Here is a 20411-nt window from a genome sequence, read left to right as displayed (position 1 = left end):
GTTCATCTATGTATTAAATTAATATTTGCTGGCTGTGACAGTCGTTCTAAGTGCTAAAAAGAAAGTGGTCCTTTTGTCCATTATAGTAGATGAAATAAAAATAAATAAACAAATAGCATTTGTTAGTGTGATGAAAATAGAGTAGGTAAGGAGACAAAATGCTGAAGGTGTCATTTATCTCAACTGATTGTAGAAGATTTTTCTACTATCTAGCTGAAGCAGAGGAGCAGGCCACTTTCAGACTGCTGAAATGTGCTTAGTCTCACTTGGCAAAAGAAGCCAAAGGTGAATCAGAAGACAAATCTGACTTAGCATGCAAGGAAGAGACCCCCCACAGAGGTCACTGGAAATTTAACTGAGCTGTTAGCTGTACCTTTAGAGAGGGGTCATCTGAAATTGCATTCCTTAAGATACACAGGAACAGGTCCTGCATTGCAAAACCCATTTGAGAATGTTAGGCAAAGGCACTTTCAATGAGTTCTTGACATTTGAGGGCAAAGCTTGGTGTCTAAGCAAAAAGTGACTTCCAGATCCACTGAAGTTATCTAAAAGCCCAGCCCCCAAAATAACTCAGACATGGTCATAATCTACCAATAGAAAAGTTAATAATAGAACCCAGCATTTCTTTTTCCTCCTCCCCCTGTTCTTACCAACACTCAGTCAGTCAGAAGGCAGGCACTGATTGAAGCAAAGGGAAACTGACAAGCAGTGCTTGTCTGAATGTTTGAAAGAAAGACAATGAAATTGGGGTTCGGTTTGTGCTTTAGAAATGAAATCACTTCCTGTGTGTCTTGCTCCAAATCAAAATGGAAACAATTTCCTTTGTGGCTGGGGAAGGGATGTAAAATTCAGTGATTTCAAGTGCATCTCATCAGAGATGCTGATTTCTTCAAAATACATGCAAAAGAAAAACACGTTATCAGATGCACTTAGCATCTGGCTAGATGTGCTCCTCCGCTTCTGCCTCAAATTCTTCTTTCCTTTTTTGACAGAACGAGTCTGTAGCACCATTAAGATGAATAACAAGAAGGTTCTTGTGGGAGCAGTTTGGAGCTAAAATTTATCCCAATTTCCGGAAGTCTCAGAAAAAATGTTTTAGAAAGTAAGCTGCTCTCTTTATCAAAAAGGAGATTGTCAGGGTGCTCGTAAAGGAAAGGGGTTTTAAGGGGAGGACCTGTCTGTAGGTTTCAGTTCAGCAGATTTGGCAGCATTGTCCCTCATTAATTGTGCGATTTGCTGCAAGCTATTGAGTCACCAGCAAATCTCCAAATTTCCATGTAGAAGATCCTTCAAAGTGGCATGCTGGTTAGGGCTTACCTGAAAACTAACGTAGTTTTCCACACGTTTGTGTATTTGAGGTGATTTTATGTAGATGGATGAAGAAAAGTGGGTAGGCCAAGGCCTGCTCTAGCACCTTTGGGCTTTGGCACCACCACAACCCTCTTCCCCTGGATTCTCTCATTCATAAAATGGGAAATTCTTTAGTCTACAGATATTCCTTGAGCCCGACTGTACACAGACATGTTCTTAGCTCTAGATTTGAACAACCAATGAAAAAATAGATGTTCGAAGCTAGCTGCATTACAGGGATTCTGAAGGGAGCAACTGAGATGATGGTATATGGAAAATCACCTTGGCAGTCAGAAAGATAAAAGCCAATATAACATTTAAAGATATCCAACTTTCTTCTGCTTCTGATAATGACAAACCTAAGGGTTCTCTCTGACTAAGGAAGGGAAATGCTTGAAAGGTTCCATGACAGGCAATGTTTTGACTATGGAATTCTCCACTTTATGGATCTACAAACTACTATTAGAAATTTCCACTGAGTCATAGCTTAAGAAATTTCTGTAGCTGAGTGCACTGGTAATCTCAACACTTGTAAAGCTAAGGCAAGAGGACTGCTACATAGTAAGTTCTGAGCCAACCTGGGCTACCTAGCAAGACTCTATATGAAAAACATAAATAAGCAAAAAAAATTTTCTATAGAGATGATACTTCTGATTATGCTACAAAACTGGATAATAGGCCTACCCTATACACACCTTACCCTTCCTTCAGCCCCACCCTATACACACCTTACCCTTCCTTCAGCCCCCTTCTCTGTCCAAACTTTAAGAAAGGCAAAGTGGGGGAGCAGGGGGTAGGGAGAAGGGACTTCAAAGATCTCCAGAGCAGCTGCACCATCAGCTTCCTTTCCTTCTAGCATCTTGTCTTGTAAGGGTCACCTGTGCATACTTGATAAACTCTGTGAGGCAACATTTGCATATGAATATTTGGGTGGGCACACATAGTACATTGATTCTGTGGGTGCCAAGTTCAGGCAAAATAAAACCCTTTTTGATTATGTACAAGCTACTACTACCACCTGAATCTATATTAAAAGCAGAAATTTTACAAGGGCTAAATGATTCACTAGGAAAATCGTATTATAATTTACAATTGTAGTCTCTTAATTAAAGCTACACTCTAGAGACGAAACTGACAAACTGGTGAACAATAAGTAGTCTATAATAGATTTAGAGAAAGGAAAGTGGGTGAAGGGAGGCCATTTTTCTTGGAATTTTTGTCTAATTTCCCTTTCTCACTGTCCTGTACATCGGGCTGACCTTCCTAGCCCTAAAAGGTTCATTTCAAAACATCAAGAAGCCCACACTCCAGGGAATAGGAATGTCCTATTCAAATAAACAATTATCTCTCAGAAAGCACAGAAGACCCTATAATATCAGTGAACCCCTTAATGATAACCAAGATTACTGATGTAAGAAAAGGTGTATAGGATGGATCTCTCAGGGAGGCAGACAGTAATATAGTGGGGAGAGTGTAAGCTGAAAATTCCAATGTCAAGCCTAGTTTGTCTTTGGCATTTAGGTAGAAGGCTAGTCCTGTACGTGAAGCAATAAAAATAGACAATCTCAATAACAGTGGCCAAATAAATAAAGCCGTTTCTCCCTTGAGGGACAGTGAGCAAAAAGTGCTCAAAGCTATTTTCCATGATCTTTGCTTCATACTGTCATATTAAACTATTCATTCATAAATGTTTGGACATAGAAAATTTACAAACACCAAAAACGTTCTCCGTGCAAATGGCATAATACCTTGTACTCTGATGGTAAATTAAGACCATAAAATGAATTTACATATTTTGCTTCTGTTGACAATTTATTGGCCTGTTCGATTAATTCAATCAATTATGGATTACCAACATGAGGAAAAAATGTCTGTTGAGGGGGAAAATTGCTTTCATGTCCACATCATTGGGAGAGATGGTTTCTCTTCCCTTTGTGTTAGTGGCCCTCTATCACACATTTGTGGTCAATTCTGGCGGTACATTTTAGGAGCAGACTTTGGAAAATTAAAGAAGTATCTGCAAGATCATGACCAGAAAAGGAGAGTTGATTAAGATTCATGCCAGATAAGTAACAAAAGAAGGACTTTAAATGTTTACCCTGCAAAAAAAGCAATTTAACAGATGATGTACATTGTGTGGGAAAGAGAGTGTATTTACTCTAAATCACTCAAGTAGGAAGAGTTAGATCTCATAGATGAAACTTCAGTTTTGATATTCATTCATTCCACAGACACATATTGAGAACTTACTACATGCTAGGCATTATGCTAGGCACTGAGGAGGGAGAGACAAAAAACAAAAAGCAAAACATGATCCCTACTGGGAAGGACTCCAATTTGTCTGGGGATTTCCATTCTTAATCAATATAATTGGTGCTACCTACCATGGAAGAAGAGAAGCAGAATGGGGGGAACCATCCAATTCAAACAGAAAGCAGAAATAGGATTCAACAGGAGAGGTTTTCATTATGGAAGTCATCCTAACAAAAAGAATTTTCTTTTTACTTGATCTTCCCCATTACAGAAAAGGCTACCTCCTAAGCTCCTAAGAGCTAAGCAGTGCCTCATCAGTAGAGGCATGTAAACAGAGAAGAGGTTATTTCACTGAGTGGGAAGCTGAGCAAGATGGCTGTGAAGGTGCCTCTGAGCTCTGATACAGTATTATTCTACTGATGCCAACTGGATGTTCTATTAACCAAGCAGATATTCTATTTTAATTCATAGTAAAGTAGAACAATTTACTCAATAGGTTTCCTTGGGAACCGTATTCTGGTAAATTGGGATTTTAATGTATAAATCTCAAATAGACTACAAAACATGAAATTTTTGGGGTCTTTTTGAGACAGAGTCTCCCTGTAGCCCCAGCTGGCCTGGAACTCCCTATGTAGACCAGGCTGGCCTTAAACTCAGAGATCTGCCTGCCTCTGCCTCCCAAGTGCTGGAACTAAAGGCATATGCCACCACACCCAGCTAAAACATGAATTTTTAAGAAGGAAAATTGGATTGACGAGATGGTTCAGTGAGTAAAGAGACACTTCCCACAAAGCCAGATGACATAAATTCAGTTCCCTCGAGCCCACATAATGGAGGTAGAGAATCGACCCCTATTAAGTTGCCTTCTAACCTCCACATACATGTTGTAGTGTACTTACGCACACAAAGTAAATAAATAAATGAAATAACAGTTTTTATTGAATTTTTGTGTATTTCACACCGAACATCTCAATCAGTCTTAATGATCTTTATACTCCCTTCCCCACTGAAACCCTCCCATAGCCCCTGCACAGGAATTCATACATTCTCTCATTTGTCTTAAGGCCTATTGTGTCGTTAGTGTCCCCAGATATGCCTCAGTGCAAGTTCGTCTACTGAGGTCTAGTCAGCCTATCTAGAGTCACTTTAGGAAGATCAGCTCTTCCTCGCCGAGCAATTAGTTGCCAATATTTTTTCAGCTAAGATTGGGGTTCATTTCCCCGATTCTACGCTGGGTTTTGTCTGTTTGAGTTTGCTGGGTCCTGTGCATCCTGACACCATTGCCATAGGTTTATATGAGCAGGGTCCCAGGAACTTATAGGACTCTATTTCCATATGGCCATTCTCCTCCTCCCTGACTCTTACAATATTTCCACCCCCTCTTCTGCAATGGTCCCTGAGCTCTAGGTGGGTGTAGTTTAATATAGGAGTCCTATCCAAGTACTAGCATTCTGCAGACACTTATCTCTTCACTTTGGCCATTTGTGACTTTTTGTGTTCCTGGTCCTCTATTGCATGAGGGAGCTTCATTAATGAGAATTGAGATATTCATTAGTGTCTTCTTTACCCCTTGTTTTATGTTCTGTGAACCTTGGGTATAGAGGTTGCATTGTAAATGTGCCACTTAGACTTGGGCAATTTGGTACTCTAATAGTCTCCATCTGGTGCAAAAGAGCTTCTTTGATGAGTGGTGACTGCCATATTTGTCTGTAAATATAAGGATACATAATTTGCACATAGTAAGGAATTACCTTAGTCTAGGGATGTGACAGTTTTGGGCTTTTCTCTAAGATCTATGACCTCTCTGGCTATGTGTGTTTGACAATGTTTACAGTACCACAAGAGTTTCCTCCCATTGAGTGGGCTTTTAGCCCAATTAGGCAGCTGTTGATGGCCCCCAAGATAAAAGTGCCACTACTGCATCAGTGTTGTCTCCCGTGTCAGTCATTGATGTGGTTATTTGGTCTTGAAGCTGGTGTTGGACCATCAACTGAGGCTCTCCCTTAGAAACTTGTATACTGCTTTCCAAAGCTCTAATACCTAGCCTTCAGGTGAAGTGGCTTCCAGGTCAGTTCCAGCTCCATTGCCCCAAATCCTGTGCCTAAAATGTGTCCTGTCTTCAGCAGTAAGGTCTTACCTTACTGGCAAAAAACTCAAAGGAAGGTTTCTCCTGTCCAGCACTGTTTCTTGTTATGTATCCTTTAGCTATGCACATGGACTCATGTAGAAATATTGTATGTGTAATTTGTCATTAGGTTGTTGGACTAATATGATTTCCTCTGTTTTTTACACTAGCATTATTACATTATTTGTCTCTCCTTTCCCTCTCCCTGTCTAACCTTTGCACCATGAGTGTCCCCTTTTCCCCCATTTCCCCTTGATAAAACCAATCTCCTATGGCCCCACCTCTCTTGGGACCTTTATCCCACCTTCTTTCCCTTTATCCCCAAAATTCCTTGTATAACCCTCCCTCCCCCATCCCATTTAAATACCCCCATTTTATCCATTTCTCCCTTCCTGACTCTTCCTGTTTTTCTCTCTCAGGCTCCTTTTTCCTTTTAAAATTTGAAGGGAAAATTGTCATACTACCTAACTTTTCTCTACCAACACAATTCTAAAAATCCAAAGTCAAATGATAATGATTTTTCTTAATAGCAAAGCACTGATATTCCACAGAGCTAGACCTAGAAACTCAAATATGCCAATGATACTTAAGCATGTGATAGTGCTCATAAGATGGAGTAATTCTGCAAATATGGGACTGAAGTCATTTATGACGCTATTAAAATGTATTTTGCCACTAATTTTTAGAAATATTTTATTTATCATTTTTATTTTATGTGTATGAGTATATTGCCTGCATGTATGTGAGTGTACCCATGTCGTACAATGCTGTGGAGGTCAGAAGAGGGCTTCGGATTCCCCTGGAACTGGAGTTAAGGACGGTTCGTAGCTGCCATGTAGATGCTGGGAATTGAGCCCAGGTCTTCTGCAAGTGCAGTCAGTGCTCTTAACCGCTGAGCTATCTCTCCAGCCCTTAAAATAAATTATTTTTACCATAAAAATGATGATTCTTACCACTTCTTGTGTTCTAGACATTACTCTAAGAATATGTCAATCTGTTTAATTTCTAGTAATCATTTGAAGGAGATATTTAAAATATCCCATTTTACAGATGAGGAAGTTGAGATGTAGAGGGTAGATAATTTACACAACTAGCAAGAGGGATCCAAACCCAAGCAGTCTGGCTCCATACTCTTAACTGTAGCACTGTAGAGATACGTTTTACTTATCTGTGTCTACAAAGGAATACTTCTATCAGTAAAGCACCACTGGATGTACAGTGACTAGGAGAAATCAATACCATTTCAAAGATATTCAAAGTAAGATTGGTGACATGAGTGGCAAGTGACTCACTAATCTCTTGCAGAGCTCAAGATTCAAATTTTTGTGGCTATGGAAAGCATTCATAATAGAGCTCTTCCTGGTCTGTTGTTGTGGATTAATTTGTCCTTCATCCATTCATGGATTTCTGCGGCTTTCCTCTGCTAATTACCTTGCAGTGTTATGTAAATTTCTCACATCCTTGATACATAAGTGGTTCTCCCCCACCCCCTTTTTGTGATACAAAATGGTGCTCTGTGGGATGAAAGAAATGAATCATAGCAAGTTGGAGAAAAATGAACTTGTTATTAAAAATCCTGTGATAATTTTAAAAATTTCTCCCAGAGGACTGAACTAAGATGCAATCCCTTTTATTGTCTTTGGTATTTCAACCAAAATAAAATAGACCGCAAAAAGAGAAAATTCTAATGTTTTTTTCTTTCTTTTTGGATCTGAATATCATGCCTGTCACTTAAACTTTAGTTAGGAAGATAAACGTTTCAACTTAATTTTTCTCACTTGCGAGCCATTTTCTCCCTTCTATCCTCCTTCAGAAACTAGTCATCAACCAGAGCCCAGTCCCTTCAGCCACTAACATCTCATTACTATATCCATTACTACGTGCTGCATGTACGACATGCACATTGAAAGTGCCTACTTCAAGCACTGTCATTTACTCTAATAGAAATGCATCATTACTTAAAGGAATAAACCTTTTAACCTGAATCTACAATCAAAAAGCTCAACTAAATGATGAAATAAATTAGTCCAAAACACAGTGCTTAGATCAGAATCCATGGACTTCTTTGCCTTTGACTTACAAATTTATCTTTGATAGCAATGGTCTGTTTGCAAATACTTGTAAGAGACAATTGTTCTGGAACCTCCCTGTGCCCAACCTTTATTCAAATCTGACTGGACCAAAATGAAGAATATAAAATATCCATTTACACAAAATACATGCCTACCATAGTGTTGCCTTTAATGACAAATAAAGGGGATTGGATAAATATACTGTGTTCACAGAACGAAGTCATATAGCCATTATAAAAGAAGTGGGTTCATTCCGATAAAAGCATAAAGTGCTAGAAGTGGTGGTACATGCTTTTAATGCCAGCACTGAGGAAGCAGAAGCAGAAGCAGGCAGATCTCTGTGAGTTCAAAGCCAACCTGATCTATGTAGGGAGTTCCAGACCCCATGGCAAAAAAAAAAAAATAGCATAAGGAGGTGTAAGAGGGTGATGACGACTGGTTTAAGACAGTGATTACCTTTGGTTAGTAGGGAAAACTGCATCACTACAGAAGAAGAAAGGTCAATTTCAAGTAACTACATAACGTTTAATTTCTTAAAGTCTTTGAAAGTTGCGCAGGTACTTTTATATTATTTCTCTATCTTTCTGTGTATCTGAATTATTTACTTTTTCTTAATTCTTTGGGCAATTGGTTGGGAAATTATTATTGAAATAAAATAAATGACAATGCATTTCTTATGATGCTTAGAAACTGCCTTACGTATCAGATGATGACAATGTATAATGTGAGCATAAATGTCTATGGATAACAATTCAGTCTTAAAAAGCTTTGATTATTAGGGAGTGTTAATTATAAGGTTATATTGGTATATGGGCACCAAAGCCAGATTAAGTAGCATTTTTCTGGCTTTGATCTCTCAATCCTTCTGCCTCAGCCTCTCAAATGCTGACATTACAGGCATATGCCACCACATCAGACTGCTAAGTAGTATTTTAAAATAGGTTTGCAAAGCCTGTATTCTGGTTTAACAAGTTAGTAGATTTAGTAGAGGACAAAGCCCAATAATGTTTAGGAAAACGTCAGCTCTAGAGCTCTGCAGTACTATAAATCTAGTGCTGGTAGTGAGTTTTAATCATCCTTCTGATGTCTTTGGTGAACAATCTGGTTGTCACCCTGACCAGACCTAAGCTTATTAATAAACAAATATATCGTTAGTGACCATGTATCTGAAATAAGGCTGGCATACCAAGATGACTACCCAAATGAATAGTGCATAGACCTTTCCCTCTTGAAATCCTCAAATAATAGGAAGGATGATAGACATGTAGCTGACTCTCCCTACAGCAAAGGATCTACAGCAAAGTAATCAAGGAGGTACTTCTGTGGGAGCAAGTAAGGTTTCATAGACGAAACAACATTTGCTTTGGATCTTACAGGAAGACTAAAGTAATTCAGGCAGAAGCAAAAACATAACCATGAGCATAAGCACTGTGAGATATCACACGTGAGACTTTGGATTTCGTCCTTCAGGTATTAGGGGTATATCAGAGGATTACAGTGAAAGTGGTAATGCAATCAGATTTTCATTTTGGAAAAGTCACTGGAAGGTAAGTTGAATAGAGAAATTAAGCAACGATATTTCTCAAAAGGCAATAGAGTTCAGATAAAAAATTATGATGGCTTGTCCTAGGGAGGACAATGGTAATAATAATGGAAAAAATGAAAGGACAGGTTCCACATGTCTATAGTATAACAAACGTGGCATAAGGAGGGATAGTGGAAAAATTAAAACCGAATTTTCTGGCTTGGGTGTCCAGTGGTTGACTGTTAGCATATGGAAGGGACAACAGGCTTTGTGATGAAGGTAATTAAGTTTTCTTTGGATATGTTTTATCAGAACATATATTTAGGTCCAGCAGTCAGAGATGTACATAAGAAAGGTTTGTTTTCTGTTTCCTCAAAGCAGATTTGGAATCCATCTTATTTCCACTTCCATTGCTCCTACCCTAATCTATTCTACAAACATCTGTAACCTGGGCTATTAGACTAGCCTTCAAACTAATGTCCTTCTATGCTAGCACCTTCTATCACATTCTCTATACAGAAGTCAGAGAATCCTTTCAAATGTTTAATTGGCTGCTGTCATACTTCTCAAAATCTCTCCTCTGATGAAATGGCATCTTAGAGCATCTCTCCAGCGTTTTCATTCTTAAGGACCTAGCTGCCAACTCAATTGAACTTCTGAGGTCATTGTGGCCATTCTTCCTTTATATTGTCAACAGTGACACATATGGAGTTAGAGAATTTAATACATATTCTGATGACCCATCTGAACTTAGATGAAATTTAACAAGATTAAATTCAAAATCTGAGAAGGTAAAGATGAAGGTGACTTAGATTAATGGACATAACTAAAAGTTTTCTTAAGCCTCAACTTGAATTGAAAGAATACTGTTCAACCTACTATAATATTCATATCCCAAATAGGTGCGCAGTATTTGTTGAAATGGTAGTTGCATGACTAAATCCATTAATGCAAACTCAGATCTCACTACTTGAAAATAATGCTCCAACAAAAGGAAACTTTGTTGTTGTTGTTGTTGTTGTTGTTGTGTTCATACTTCAACTGTTCCATATGTGTCTCTAAACACTCCAGTTTAAAAGAGCTATCACCAATTCTAATTGTAATACCAAGTGAGGCTGCACAGAGGAAGGCCACATAGTGACAGTTGAATTAGGAGTCCTTTATTAGGTAGCTAGCAAGTTGGCAGTCAGAGAGGGGGCTCATTCCCAAAGGAACGCTTGACCCCAAGGAGGAGCAGGGCAGGGTTTAATAAAGCTTAAAACTACATTTACATCGTGCCAGGGGCAAAGTTAATATCCATAGTTACATTGATCACCATAGTTACACCAGACCAAGGCCAGGTCAACTAACAAAGAGATTTACAGTTAACAATAAGTTTTTATAAGGAAAAAACAAATTTCTCAGAATTGTAGAAACAATGGGCTCCATGGAGATGCAAGTACAGCTGGGTAGGAGGATGTGCTATCTGGACATGCTACCTGGCTACTTGTAAGGTTCCCAGTATTGTAGAAACAATGTACTTCCTGAAACTAGCTGCATGGGATGTTCTGCCTGTCTGGCTGCCGTGGGAATGGCTGGGCAAAAACACAGGGTAAAGTAAAAGTCAGCTAGAACAAAATGGAGTTAGTTTTGCATGAGCCTATGGATAAAAGAGCAAAGTTGTGAGAGTTCTAAAAACAGCAGCAGTCAGTGGAGTTTAACCTAATGAGATCAAGAAGAGATGTAATAAAACCCTGAAATAGCTGAATGCACAAGACCCATGCAAGCTGAAACCAGACAAAAACCCATTATAGATGTGAGGGAGTGGGTAAGAAGCCCCAGCCTTAACTGAGGAACTATTGGCAACTGATAACTCCTGGGAGAAGGAGACTTGGTTCTCTTTAAGGGAGTGACACTAGATAAGATCACTAGGCTCTAGTGGGTGAACTCATACCAAGGGACATCTGGGGACACAAACTAGACTCAATAAGCCTTAACATACATGACAGAATGCATGAAACCTGGTGAGGAAGCTACAAGTGTGCAGATAGGGGAGGGGACCTAAATATGATTAAGATGTATTGTATGAAATGCACAAAAATCAATAAAAAATACATTGAAAGGAAATAAAAAAAAAAAGAATCACCATGTGGAACAACATGCAGAATTACTTTACACAGCTCTAGCAGTACGTGCCAAGGGAGGGAGCTCTAGAGAAACAAAGCTCTGCTCAGAACAAGGAAGCACTTTTTTACCATAACTGACATCCCATGCTAGAGCTGACTAAAAAAGCTGTACACCTTTCCAATCACTTCCTTCAAGCAAGTACAGAATAAAGACATAGAAGGATATCATGGAGGGAGATTTATTCACTGAGCAGAAAATTGAAATAAGATAGTATTTTTCAAATCAGATTATACACAATTAGTGGGACCATGAAATTAAGTCATCCAGCCATGACCAGAATTTTTTAAGTGAATTAGAAAATATCAGAAAGCATCACAATTAAGAAGGGTGAGTGCAGTTTTGAGAAACTTGTTTTAAAAACATGATGAAATATATCTTAAGGCATCTAGTTCATTACTGTTTAACATGTTTTTCTTACTGTTGATTGTAACTTTAAAAATATGTTATGTTTGGGGGCTAGAGAGATTGCTTCATGGTTAATAGCGCTTGCTGCTCTTCCAAAGAAACAGTTCTCATCACCCACATCAGGCAGCTCACAACCACTGTAACTCTTGCTATAGGGGAATCTGACACCCTCTTCTTGCCTCTGCAGGCACCCATGTCACATGCACGTGGCAGACACACCTGTATACGTAAATACAAATAATGTTTTAAAATGTTTGAAATTGGGGCTGGAGAGATGGCTCAGTGGTTAAGAGCACTGGCTGCTCTTGTAGAGGACCCAGTTTCGATTTCCCACACCGACCTTGGTGGCTAGGAACCATCCATAACTCCAGTTCCAGGGGAATCCAACACCTTCTGACCTCCTGGGGCATTGCACTTAAACACATGCAGGCAATGCACTCATACACTAAAATAAAAATAATAATGATAGCCAGGCATGGTGGCACACGCCTTTAATCCCAGCACTAGGGAGGCAGAGGCAAGCAGATCTCTGTGAGTTCAAGGCCAGCCTGGTCTACATAGTGAGTTCCAGGACAGCTGGAGCTACAGGGAGACCCTGTCTCAAAAAGATCAAATAATAATAATAATAATAATAATAATAATAAATATTTTTTAAATGTTTGAAAACAACTACACTAGGTTCCTTCTAGATGTCATATCTGGCCATTCAAAGAACTTGTATGTCTTTGTTACAGAGATCCAAAATTGCTGTGTACGAGAAAATGTGGTCTTACATGAAATCAGCAGAGCCATCTGTGTTTACCAAAACAACAGCAGATGGGGTGGCCCGAGTGCGGAAGTCCAAGGGAAAGTTCGCCTTCCTGCTGGAGTCAACCATGAATGAGTATATTGAGCAGAGAAAACCGTGTGACACGATGAAAGTTGGCGGAAATCTGGATTCCAAAGGCTATGGTGTGGCAACCCCTAAAGGCTCAGCATTAAGGTGGGTGGAATAATATAACAATATCCGTGTTGTTATAGTATTCCACCTACCCTGATGCATTTTGTTGTCGTTTTCTTTCTTGTGGATTTTGAGGTAACTTTTAAAAGTTTAAAATCTACAATATTCCATGGAGTTAAATAAGACGGTAAATTATGGTTTCATCTATTTAATGCATCCATTTTTTTTAAAATGTTCTCTCTCTGTGTTGTCCTCTCTGACTGTTTGTTGCTGTTTTAATTTTACAGTTCAACGGCTTTTTCAATTTAAATGGTAAAAGCCAAGTTATGGTGCCATATGTGACGAATGTTAATTGCATGGATGTGGTGTTCTTGTTACTTTTTTCTCAAAGACAATTTCCCCATCCCGCACACTTCAGTTTTGAGCAAATGTTATCCTCCATGCCACCTTCCAATATTTAACCCTGTATTTGCTGTACAGACATTTTTATAGCTCCACGTTCTGTGAAATTTAGCCAATTTGTCCTCTTGTGCTCCTTTTTATACGTTAACGATTTCCTAAGCATTTGTGCATTTTCTTACAAGTTATGTTTTATCGTTTCAAGAAATGCTGTTAACCTGGCAGTATTAAAACTGAATGAGCAAGGCCTCTTGGACAAATTGAAAAACAAATGGTGGTACGACAAAGGAGAGTGCGGCAGCGGGGGCGGTGACTCCAAGGTCAGCCTCAATGTCACCACAACCGGGTACCCTTAGTGACGAGTAATCGGCAAGACTGTTATCTGATTATTGAGGAGAGAGCACAAGACCCATACATAAAGTAGAATGACCAGGTTATTCCCCTGCCTGGCAGCTTTAGGAACCAGAAAGACATTAGGGCACTGCCCACATTTTGATCTAACTTGGGTCCCTTCTTAAACTCCCAGACAGAGGCTCCCTGTCCACTCCCCTTTCCTTCCCTCACACACCAGACTGGTTTCTACAAGACGGCCATGACACGGGTTTCAGCACCCAAGGTTTTCAAAAGCCCAAGGGTCTCCTGTGAGGTTCCCCATCTGCCTTAATTGAGTGGTGCAAGAAATGAGGTCCAGTCACTGAAATGGCAGAATATAATTTCTTTGGTTATGGGTTTTTTTTTTCTAGAATACGATGATTGCTCACAACTTGTTTGAGTGAGCAGGGGTGACTTCTTCAGCTATGTGTATGAGTGATGAGATGTTATTCTCTATATGTATTAGCCCATTTAAGTAGGCCCCCCTTAACTTGAAAAGCAAAGAACAAGATCAATTTCAAGTTAAATGGGGTCTTTCTTCAATAGGTTATCACATACAGAGACTTTGCAAAATGACTTTTATGTATTTAAGTGCATGCGTCGCCTAGCTGTGATACTACTTGTATGTGAATCCTTGATTTGGCTTCTCCTTAGCCATGTTCAGGTAGGTCTAATTGTTATCCAGCTGCCGTCATGAGAAAACCCATCTTACTTGACATTCCTTTGCTTCCTAACATTCTTCGGGGTTAGAATGAATGAGTAGCCACCAGCCAAGCAACAGGAAATAAGGGCTCATTCAGAAGTCAAGATACGAAGTGATGGAAAGATGCTTTGGGTAAGTACAGGAGAACACCTGAAAACAGAATCCTCCATTGCCCAAAGAGTACGAGAAAGATACTGAAGCATATGAGATCAACTCTTGTACAATCAAGATACCATGGGCATTTTAAGGTGAAGAACAGTGTTTCCCAACCACAGAGCAACAGACAGGCAAGCCAAAACTTTTCTCCTTCCAAGAAAATGGTTGTACTCCTGCTCCTCTCTTTCCCTGTCTAGTCCTCAAGATCCTGGTGGAAAAGTTAGTTTGCCAGTCTGCGGTATAATAAGGGTTTGGAAACACTGATCCACAGCACTTTCAAAGTAATAAATTTTAAAACAACTATTTCCGTTTATAAACTTACTGGGCAATGGCAAGGCCTTTATTTGTAAAACCTTGATTAACAAGAATGCACTTAACCAGTGGCCCAAACTGAGTTGTCCGTCCCCCCTCAGACTTCACATTGATGAGTAACATCAATACTCTCCAAAATGAGAAGACCTCAAGGAATTGATGTCTCTAATCAGTTGCCAAGAGATAACTGTGGCTAGGTCACATTCAGCTCTTTCTCCTGTAACATCTCTCCATCTGGATTGACCCTCATACATTAGAGGCTGCTTCCCTGAGGCAAGAAAATGGAAACAAGCATTGTAAGAAAACATGTCATTAGCCAAGAATGAAACAAAATGAATATTCTTATTGAAAATTCCACCCATCCCTTATGGATTCCAATTAATCAAGGTTTTACATTGTGCTAAAAAGCAGTGACTTCCTTTCTCACCAATGTGAACTGGTGACATTGACAATTTAGCCAAGAATTTGCTTCATTTGATTTTCACAATGGCTAGTCTGATGCCCAAAGTACATAGCCTTCTTGCCATCCTTTTCCTCATGTTATTAGCAGGCCACAGGCAACGTAAGTCTGTTACTAAAGTGAATTACAGAACGAAAATTGAGCTGGATTGGATACGTTGCTCTCATGAACTCATCATTCATACTCAGCATTGTTACAAACGCGCCATCGACTGAAGCAAGATGACTGTAAATAATCCATATGATTCAAGTGCCCAGAAGTTTTCCAATAATCAGGCATTTGATGCTGTATACACACAAAAACAACTGCACATATTTGGTTGACTTTTATTTTTTATAAAATGTTTTGGTATCGTGAAGACCCCAAAACGTTAAACCAGCTTTTTTTTTCCTAATTATAACCAGCAATCAAATTCTTTGTTTCCTTGGCTAGTACTGCCTCAGAGTTCTATTGAGTAAATTTACTGGTAGCTCACAGTTTCCAGATTATTTGAAATTTGATATGCAAATAGAAAATATTTCAGTAGCTCCTAATTGTCTCAAACGTCTTTGACCATAGTGCTACCCGGCAGGCATCTGTCAAATCACTTTTCTTGGGCATCCCTTCAACCTGCCTTTAAGACTAATTCAAGGCCTTTCTCAAGTATGGATACTAGTGTGATCTGTGCTGCATATCCAACTACTGCTTGTTCCTTCTATGAGTTACCAAGGAGCCTGCCTTTATCTTCCTCCTTCTTGCTACCTGCTGCTTCCTGAGAATGAGAAAGAGAAGGTGCAAGAAATGAACCTGACTGACCATCTCACCACTACTTGGTGATGATGTTAAGCCCAAATCAGTGGAGAAGATAGAAATGGCACTGAGACCTCATTCATGTGGAGTGCTCTAATTAATAATGTGGAGTAAACTAGACAGGGGCAAGTCTACAAATTACATTTGTATTGTTGTGAATGTGGGGAGGTTCGCTAAGCAAATGAAGGCTTTAGACTAGACTGCCAGTTGAATATTTCCTTGAGAGAACAAATCCTTTTTTTCAAATGTTGGAAGTGCTTATCATATATAATCATATTCATTATAAATCTATCTGCTAAAGTAGTTCTCATGAGGACCTCCACTAACACGATGTTTTATAGCCAGTTTGAATTGCAAAATAGACTTAAAGTAATAAAACTGTCATTCTTCAGACTAATTTTGTAATTCAGGATTTGCTTTACTTATTCAGACAACCCTTCCCCCTCTGCTAGTCCAAATTGAAGAAATTTATTCTATTAGTAAAATGGTTTGAGAATTAGACTTTATTTATGTTATCCCCAGTTAACATGACAAACGAAATGTACCATTATTTCACAGAGAAAGCAAATCTCAAAGATGGTGGTGACTTGAAGGTCACACAGCCAGTGCTGTCATGCATCTCTTCTGGCGTTCAGGGTCACCTCTTTCAATAATATTGCAGAAAGCAATTTATTGCAGCTATCCACCCAATGAACGATGTGAATCTGATTGCGTGTGATATGTTTCTGTAAGAATCAGGTTCATTCTAAACTACCTTGATCACTAGGCAAATGGCATATTTAAGCCATTTCAGCCTTCAGTACTGATTACTAAAATGACAATAATCACAAAGCCTGACATTTATAAGTGCTTTTACTGTTTCAAAAACACTTTTACATCTATTATCTCTGAATCCAGGAGAGGAAAAAATACCTGTATTGCTTATCTCTCTGTCTTGCTCCTACAACCTTTGAATAGTGATAAATGGGCAATTATGTTAAACTGTTGACTTTTTCCTCTCTAACATAAGACATTGTACATTCTGAACCTAGCCTAGAAATTTTACTATGATATGGAAAGAACCAGCAACTTTTCATGTTGTTGAAAATGTCTATACTCTCAAGTTAATGTACAATACTCTATTTCTTGTGTTAGTGCTTTATTATATGTAATACATATGAAAATGCAGTAATTAAGAGCCTGTAGGTTGTTTCAGAAATAAACCCAGATTGCCAGGGGTTTGTGCTGATAGTCTGTCACTGTAAATCACAGCAGAATAGCGATTTAGCCAAGTTCCCATATAAGGACATCAGCCTCCTTCCACATTCTTCTAGTCCCTCCACCTACTTACCTTCATCCCCCTTAATCTTGAGTAAAGGATGTGAGCTCTACCTTATCTAGCTTTACCTTACAAGAGGGAATAAGATCAGTGAAACAAGCTACTTATAACTGGGGTGAAAAGACATTACAAACCCTGCGCCATCTCAGCCTAGATTTATATCCATGGATGTAAATATGTTTCCAGTACCTATACTTTTGAAGATGAAAAACAGTACATATTCTGTGCCTTTGGGAACAATGGAACACAGTGTTTATTTAAATAGGATCATTCTGAAACCCTTGACCACAATAAGACTGTGCAAAAACCTTCATTTGTAAGCAATATAGATAAATGAAAGACAAGGAAGGGCTATCAAGCTAGCCACTATTCTTTATATAAATTATAGGATGATAATTATTACCCAGAATATCAATAAATAAGGGCAGTTGAAATCGAGATATATAAGAACTAGAAGACACTGACCAAAGTGCATCACACATTGGGGAAAATGAAGGAAATTATTTTAGTAGTCTCAAAATGACCAAAAAAAAATTGCCTGCAATTAAAATTAGTTGTGTTTACTTTCATCTCTGTGCTTTTAAAGTATATTTAAAGGTTTGTTCTCTTAAGATATTCAACAGTATACTTCTTCTTCCCTGCCTCTAGCATCTTTTCTTTAAATCCCATCCATTTGCTTAGCAAGTCTTCTATTCAAAGAGAGTAAAAAGTGACATTTTGAGATAGCCTATTTCCAAATTCCCTCAGCCCAGCCCTAGTTGGTGGTACCTATAAAAAAGAGATTAACTGTGTTTTTCATATGCATAAATGAGATCTTCAGTTTTGTTTGTATTACTCCTTCTTTGTTTGTCTACAATTTTCCTCTTCTGTGCCACCATCTGTTAATTGCTTCTCTTCCACACCCAGAATTTTTTGACAATCTTAAGCCTTAGGGAATGGATATGAATCTGCTTCTGCCTTTACCTGCAACAAAATGGATCTTTTACCAGCAGGAGCCATTCCTAAAGGTAGACATTTTGGATACCCAGAGTTAAGATGGATCCCAATGACTCTTTATTGACACTGTTATGTGTGTAGGCAGAAATCATTACAGATCGATGGCACTTCCTGGGTCTTAGCAGAAGTTCCCGTGAATCCCCAAGACTGATTTGGGATCAAGGAGTAGGGTGAGTATGCTATGATCTTCGTTGGTTTGCATGTTTCTGTGCTGGTACTGCCTCCTGGAAAAATGAAGAACCTGACAGTTTTCTTTCCTGGTAGTGGCTAAATTTGCTCCTTGAACTTACTCAGGTCTTCCTCCCAAGAGCAAATCCTCACTTTCTCTCAAATGGCCGCTTCAAACAAGGCATCTATTGACTTAAGAACTGAACCAGTCCAGTGCTGCCAAAACCAATGATTTTGCAAATGATGTTAAAGAATAAATTCTACCATCGGAAACAAACGTAATCTACAAAGAAAATACGTTTTAATGATTCCATTCTTTGGTTTAAAAAAGAGAATTGACTGTATGGCCTTAACCTGATTTCTATGATTAGGACATATTTCTTTCTCTATGGTGTTATCCTGATAACATGAATATGTTTCTTATTGACAAACAATAAATATCCAACCTCAGAGCTACAGAAAGAACAGCAGGAGGAAAAGTCAGAAGGTAAGAATGATGTTATACAATTGCCAAGAGGAAGGACACCAATGCAGTGGCAAAGATTGAAATGGTGCATAACTGTGCCCTTTCTTTCCCTTGAAGACTAAATCATTTGGTTTCCTTTCATTTGAAGAGGTTATGGAAGTACAGTCTGAAAGGTAGGACAGACATGGAAAAAAGACATGAAAGATTTGATGCAGCTGAAATACTTTGGTTAGGGTGGGAACTGAGGCTGGTGGAACAGGGAGGGGGAATTTCTTTTATGGAGAACAATTAAAATTTCTTTTGGCTTTTTAGAGAGCGGTATAGCATTTGGCCCTTGGCACGTGAGGCTCATTCTCATTGGTCAGAGGTGGCAAAAATGTGGTCTAAGTACTAGGTTCACCTTTTTGATTCATTTTATCTGGCACTTAAATACTTCTTAAATATAGATCTAAAGCAACAGCATATTTCATTTTTAAATTTATACATATATACATATGTGTATATAAATACATATGCACAGTGTGTATATCTATATGTGTATGTATACATGTAAACACATGCACGCATGCACACACACACACACACACACACACACACAGAGTAAGACTGCTAGTGTGTCCTGTCTAGCATCACTGCTAGAAGTGCAGGTGTGATGTGTGGCTCCAGGAATGTGTGCTGGGAGAACGTGTTATGGAATTTTGGACTGGCAATCTGCAGCAAGCTTTCACATCTGATATATAGGCACCATTTGCTGCAATCTACATTTCAATTCACGTTAAGACTGGCTATTTGTCTATGGTTCTTGATTAAGGATGGCTAATATAGACAAAAGACAGTGGAGATGCCTATCAGACTGGATGCTTATTGTATGTTTTGCCTGGAATTGAGAGAATGAGAAAGATGACTTCAGAACACTCATCTTCTGAGCTTCTAGTAAGCACAAAGGATGTATATGTAAGAACATCATTAGCCAGATGCTGTAGCCTAATGATCTAGACATCTTCAGAAACACTCATCGTTTGAGCTTTTGGCCTCTCTTGGTGCTGTTAGAATGACCTAAATAAAGAAAACACATGCATGATAAAAGCCAACTAGATTTGATAGTTTAAATTTCTAATACATGTTAAAATGAAATTTTTAAGTTAAAACATACCAATTATATACTTGGGAAAATATCTATGGCCATATTTTAAACAAAATGGGCCTCCCCAGCTTATAGCTTGCCTGATCCCTTTCTTTCTGTGTCAGGGACAAACTGAATAAGAAGTCTTCCCAGACAAATTAAGCTATGTAAAATAATATCCAGTTAGTAATTCTTTTGGATTCCTCTTCTAGGGGAATAAGTCAGACAGAGGTTTAGTTTTAGGCAGAAATCCATCAGGGAAATTCATGACTTGTAGAATCAAAGGGTCTCTTGCTTTGAATGGGAGAGGTTA

General features: G+C 38.8%; 1 protein-coding gene across 4 annotated transcripts in view; it reads left to right on the top strand.

Annotated features, from left to right (window-relative positions):
* Gria3 (glutamate ionotropic receptor AMPA type subunit 3) overlaps positions 1-20411 on the top strand; it is a 289158-nt gene that overhangs the window by 251665 nt on the left and 17082 nt on the right. For 2 of the 4 annotated variants that reach the window (XR_003849681.1, XM_008833922.1), the window contains exons 13-14: positions 12631-12878; positions 13441-13555. Coding sequence is in view for 3 of the 4 variants with exons in the window: in XM_008833922.1 (XP_008832144.1) it covers positions 12631-12878; positions 13441-13555 (363 nt within the window). In the remaining variant the exon portion in view is untranslated. The remainder of the gene's footprint in view (positions 1-12630; positions 12879-13440; positions 13556-20411) is intronic. The other 2 variants (XM_008833921.2, XM_008833923.1) reach the window with 1 other exon arrangement.

Source organism: Nannospalax galili, unplaced genomic scaffold, assembly GCF_000622305.1.
Source record: "Nannospalax galili isolate Female #2095 unplaced genomic scaffold, S.galili_v1.0 scaffold75, whole genome shotgun sequence".
NCBI classification, from domain to species: Eukaryota; Metazoa; Chordata; class Mammalia; order Rodentia; family Spalacidae; genus Nannospalax; species Nannospalax galili.
Note: the sequence above shows the minus strand (reverse complement) of the source record. Positions and strands in the feature narration are given on the sequence as shown.